Source organism: Eptatretus burgeri, chromosome 4 (assembly GCF_056783735.1).
Source record: "Eptatretus burgeri isolate ZD-2024b chromosome 4, Ebu_testis_v1, whole genome shotgun sequence".
Lineage (NCBI taxonomy): Eukaryota > Metazoa > Chordata > Myxini > Myxiniformes > Myxinidae > Eptatretus > Eptatretus burgeri.
The window spans coordinates 42,687,298-42,693,297 of record NC_140964.1 but is presented as its reverse complement, the minus strand read 5'-3'; the positions used below and the strand labels follow the sequence as shown (position 1 = coordinate 42,693,297).

Sequence of the window (6,000 nt, the reverse complement as noted above, 5' to 3'; positions counted from 1 at the left end):
ATAAATGTTGACGCCTGGACGGACGACCCAGGTGACAACAATATCCCCCTTCCGCCATGCGACGGGGGGGGGGGGGTAAAAACTACCATGGGAGCAATTTGTGTCATCATGGTAATGACTTGTATTGGGAACAGATGTTAAGCCTGGTGTTGGTTTTGTGGTTAAGTTGGCTGGCTTATGATCTTAGGGTCGAGTTCGAGCCCTGTTGGCCATTGAAATAACACCAGGTGGGGTGAACTCAGCCTGTCATCCTTCCCAGGTCAGTGAAATGAGTATCAGTGTGGAGTAATAGGGGTGTTGCATCAACGGATAAGCCGCACCCCATCAGCCAAAGATGCAAGCCACAGCCCTGTGGTGCATACGAAGGAGAGGAGTGTTGGTGATGCACCCCATCCAAATGAAATTGGTTAAGAAACAAATATTTATGTAGTTATGGCACCCTAATTCTCCCAAAAACGCAGAATGTTTACCTCAACGAAAATATAGAAACCTGTGCTTAGATCATTACAAAAATATGGATTTCTGCATATGTATGGAAGAGTTTCATCCATGCCTTAGACTGAGACCATGACCTGTTGAACCCAAAAGTTAATCTTTGCATTACAGTCCAGTCTTGTGCTATGTTTGGTTGAATTCCCTTCAGTGGGTCAAAAGTTACTGATGTTGAAAAAACGTTCACGGGCAGCCAGACAGACAATCAGAAAACAAGGCCAACTGGACTTCGGTTATGGGAGGCATAACAACTGCTCAATGTTTATTAAAGCAGAATGAAAAAAAAAATAACAATAATAATGTTTAAGACCTCCATTAATCCTGGCTTTGAGCCACATTGATGCTAAAGACTTCTTCAGAAAAAAATACTTCCACACGTTCCCAGCAAGAAAAAGTCAATGATTTAAGTTTCACAATTGTCAAAAAAAAAATTGTGAAACTTAAACAAGCACTTTATTCTTCAGATAGTTTGGAGAAACTTGTTAAAAATCCCTCGACCATATCACGAATGTAGCAATCTACACTGGGACGTGACGTATCCACAAGTGTCACCGTAAACCGGCGATCCCATGGGTGTTTGTTCTTGCCTGCAAGCTCACAAACCCAAGCGACCATGGGCTTACCCTCAACCAAGTAGCGAAAGGACGCAGCTACTGCTGCTGGCCAGTGCATGTCCGCAAAACCTGAAACAAAAAGATGAAGGGTCGAGAATAGCAGTGTGACTTGTGGTGATTACTTGGACGAAGAGGAATCTCTCATCATCAAATGAAAACAATTACCTTAAAATCGACAAAATACAATAAATTATAGGGAAAGCCAAAAACCTTTTGTCACGTTCACAGAAAATTTAAGAATCCGACACATTAGATAAATGAATCCAAGATTTTTAAAATGGGTGAGAAGAGAAAAAGGTGGATGTCAAGGTGGTCCAGGACATCAAAAACTGTCAATAAGCATATCTTCTGGGGAAAATGAATATAAAATTATGGCTACAACAATTACACACAACTACCATAATTAATCTCATTTAAGGTAAGCTCTATCAGAATTGATTTTTTCCGACATCTATATATTGGTGGGTCATACCAGCATTATAAAAAGAAAAAAAAATTATATTTACAGAGACATGACAGAAGTAGACACCTTAAATTTATCCATTTCAGCTGGATAACGCAGTTTTACCGAGTGATTTGTACTAATATTCGACTATTTCTTTGGAGAAACGAGTTCCTGGGTCTTGTATGACAAAATATGCCTCAAACTTTCCAATTTTCAAAGAGGACGAATTGTGGGCCAATCGGAAGGTGGAGTCAGATAGCTCAGAACCTTGGCATTCCGCTTTCTCCGGTCAATCGGGTGATTGTGCAATTCACCAGCGAAGGCAAGGAATCCACAGCATCCCGTTCTGGTCGATCTGGGCCCTCAGAAAGGTGTCTTCGAGCTCTCAAGCGGTTCATTTAGAAAACTCCCCGTTGCAAGGCAGCGGATGTTGCAGAGGAGGTCCAAGTTAGCTCAAGAACTGCCATGTGGTACCTTCAAGAACTGGGCTACGATGGGAGAGCAGCAAGGAGAAAACCTCTTCTTCGACCAGCCAGCATTCAAAGGAGAAAGAAGTTGGCCGACGAGATGGCCAACAGACCCTAGGAGTTTTGGCAGACTAATTTTTTTCAGATCAGTCCCAATTTGCTCAATTTTCTGACAGTGGACACGTATGGGTCTGGAGACTTCCCAGTCAAGAGTTCCCTTTGAACCAATTGCAGCCAACTGTCAAATACGGTGGTTTTTCAGTGATGGTGTGGGGAGCAATCTGGAGTGCTGGTCGGTCAGAGCTTGTGGAGTGTGTTGGCAACATCAACACTACGACACACATTTCTATCCTTGAGGATGGACTTCTCCCCGTCTTCTCCACTGGTCAGATGGTCAAAAACAATACTCTGTTAATGGAAGATGGAGCTCCATGCCACACTGCAAAAAACACCAAAGAATGGCAGGACAGAAATGGGATCAAGCGACTTCCATGGCCAAGTCAGTCTCCTGACATGAATCCCATTGAACACCCCTGGGCCATATTGGACCGAGCTGAGCGGAAATAGTCCAGGAAACCAGCATCACTGGCAGAATTCCTAAACCTTTTGTGGGAAGCCTGGGCAGAAATCCCACAAGAGAAAATTTCGGAACTCGTTAGCTCTGTCTCAAAGAGTAAAAGAATTGAAATCTGCAAATGGCAAGTCGACAAAATACTAGTGTTTGCATTAAAATGGATCAAATGTTCTTCAAATGTTCAAGAAATAAATTCTTTTAAAATCATGGTGTCGATTTACTTCTGGTATGTATGTATGTATGTATGTACGTACGTACGTACGTACGTACGTACGTACACACACTTTAAACACAGGTTGCAAAAACACGTAATGGTCCAATGGCCCATTATGTATTCAAGTACAACATTATCATTGACACGGCAATTTTTCAGTGTTCCCACATGGGGTATCAAGATTGACGATTGCCATGTCGGCAATGGATACAAGCTGGGATGACGATCATGGATCGCTGTGCCGGTATGACCATTGTGGATCAACGTGTCGCGAATCAGCGCAGGCGTTCAAAAGTACACCCGATTCAAATAAAATAACCAATTGGCAAATAAAAACCAAAAAAGGAGCCATTTACACACCTTCCAAATCAGCCCAGATGGCCTGAAAAGGCAGCTCCAAGAAGCTTGGGTCAAGATGGCAGAGAAACCTGGTGTTGACCATCTTGTAAGGACCATAGTCCAGCTGATACACCAAAGCCATATTCGGGGATGGCAGGGATTTCACCAACACACGGTACCAACTTCCACCACGAATTAAACATGCAACAAAAGAGGTTTTCAGGGAAGCAACACATCAACAATTGCAATTTTCCACAAGCAGTTTTCTTTTTAAATGCACGTAACCACTTTTGAGGAAATAAACAGCGATTTGCATAATACTGCCGAAACAAAGTCAACACCATTTAAATTTTTCACCTTTTGTTACCTTATACCCTGGAATTGAATTAAATCAGACTTTACCTTTAGTTACGCATTGTAACCCACAACTTCCAAGTGAAAAACAAATTAGAGAAGGTTAAAGATTAAAAAAAAACTACGTCTTGGTTGGATAAGTGTCCAACCCCCTGGGAATAGCAATTGCAAATGAGCTCAGGTGTCACCAATCACCTTCAAAATCACACACCAAGTTAATTGGCCTTGATCTGCGTTAAGTTGTGGTGATTCTGATTACCTGCACCACCAAAAGTGAAGGAGGTTGTTTTCACCCCTTTCTGTTTGTGTACAGGATATCTCAAAAAGTTGACGGATCTGGATGAAATTTTGTGGACAGGTTGGGTGTGTGATGAGGACGAACTGATTAGATTTTGGTGAAGATCTGGATCCAGATCCGACAACTAGAATTTTGTAAGTGATTCTTCACCATTGAGAGATGGGGCTAAACTAATATATCGCACAATATCTCAAAAAGTTGTGGACGGATTTGGATGAAACTTGGTGGACATGTTGGGTGTGTGACGAGGAAGAATTGTTTTGATTTTGGCGATTCGGATCTCAATTTTTTGAGTGATTGTTCACAATTGAGAGATAGGGCGAAACTGATATATAGCACGAGATCTCAAAAAGTTGTGGACCGATTAGGATGAAACTTGGTGGACATGTTTGTGTCACAAGGACAAATCGATTTGATTTTGGTGAAGATTCGGATCCGGATCTGGATACGATAATTATTTAATCTTCAAAGTGATTCTTCACCATTGAGAGATCGGGCCAAAAACGATATAGTATTATGTATAGCATGATGTTTCAAAAATATATTGGGCCAGATATGTTCTCATGGGTCAGGCATTACGTGGTGGAAGATTGTGCTCTGCCGAGTGCCCTTCTCAGTATAAATGTATCTGAGCTCTGTTCATTTTCCTTTAAAACTTCAATACAAGATGCAAGCGCTTCCATTGATGAAGTGCCAGGAACAAGCAGTTTTGAACAAGGTTGAGATGAGGGAGGAGGATACCTCTGCCAGGCTGAAGAGTTCAAGTTTTGTGTCCCACTGATAGGCCTAATGTGGATACAGACCAACCAAAATCAAACTGGCTTGTGCTTGTCACCCAAACAAACCCATCCATTAAGTTGTCATAACCCACCCACAATGTTTTAACATATAGTGCTATATATCACTTTTTGGCCCCATCTCTTAATGGCAAAGAATTATTAAAAAAAAAAAAAAAAATCAGTATCCATATCTTCATCAAAATCGACTGAATTGGTCTGTTACACCCCCCCCCCCCACCCAACCCACCAAATTTCATCCAAATCCATCCATATCTTTTTGAGATTCCCTGCACACAAACAAAGAGAAAGAAGTGAAAATCACAATCTGTTCATCACAGATGGCAGAGATAACGAGAACGGCACTCGGTTGAGCACATACCTCCACCAAACTGAACAGTTCATGTAGTGTATCCCACCGAGAGGCCGAATGTGGATCTGGACCTGAACAAAAATCTAATCCGCATTTCTCATCACCTAACAAACTCACCCACAACTTTTTGCAACATCATACCACATGTCAGTTTTGGCCCCACCTCTCAATGGTGAAGAATCACGAAGAATTAAAAATTTCTCACATCCAGATCTTCACCAAAATCGAATCAATTCCTCCTCATCACAATCAATTCCTACACGTCACAATCTTCACCAACCAACCTGCACTAAGTTTCATCTAAATCAGTCAAAAACATTTTGAGATATCCTGCTCACAGACAGACAAAGACAAGGGCAAAAACCTCCAACCACCTTCAGTGACCATGGTGATAATGACATCACTGCATCATCTCCCCAGGTCCACAACACACACAAAACTTAATCTAAAACGGCAAGAAGTAATTTGAATAACAGAGTATACCTGAAATAAAGAAAAGCAAGAGGTGATGGATATGAAAATAAGCAATATTCAACTTGGGAGTTCATGGAACACCTGGTCCCACACTGTGTTGAGAAAATGAAATAAGAAGAAAAAAAAATAAAAGACATGGGTGGGGTCTGTGCGGCAAATTTGAATGTTCGACGTGGAAAATGCTGGAATATTGAGTCCAATTCAATTGAAAGAAAATAAAGATTTTAAAGGTTCGGAAGTTTACCGCCATTGATACAGCATTTTTTACACCACCTTATTCAACACGTTACGCTATAGTTCTTCGTGCCTGTTTGTGTTCCTCATTACACTCATAAAAACAGCAAGTTTTGCATTTCGAATGATTTTCGATTTTGTTTGACTGGCAGGGACGCAGACAAAAAATATCTTTGCACTTGTGCAATTGGGACGAATTCAAAGGCAAAGTGCTGCAAAATTGCATGTTTGTTTTCTGACTCGTGTTCAAAATATAACATTCAATTTCAATGAGTTGTTCCTGAATCATCAACTTGCATTTGCAGACAGGGCAGACAGACCCAATTGCTTAATCCCACTTTTCGCT

The 6,000-nt window shown here is 41.3% G+C and overlaps 1 protein-coding gene across 2 annotated transcripts in view; it reads right to left on the bottom strand.

The window, feature by feature from the left end:
• Positions 1-720: 720 nt before the first annotated feature.
• LOC147027899 (tudor domain-containing protein 7-like) overlaps positions 721-6,000 on the bottom strand; it is a 70,185-nt gene continuing 64,905 nt past the window's right edge. For both annotated transcript variants that reach the window (XM_085877656.1, XM_085877655.1), the window contains 2 exons: positions 3,167-3,327; positions 721-1,175 (listed from right to left, as the gene is read on the bottom strand). In XM_085877656.1, coding sequence (XP_085733782.1) covers positions 946-1,175; positions 3,167-3,327 — 391 coding nt within the window. In that variant the 3' untranslated portion in view covers positions 721-945. The remainder of the gene's footprint in view (positions 1,176-3,166; positions 3,328-6,000) is intronic.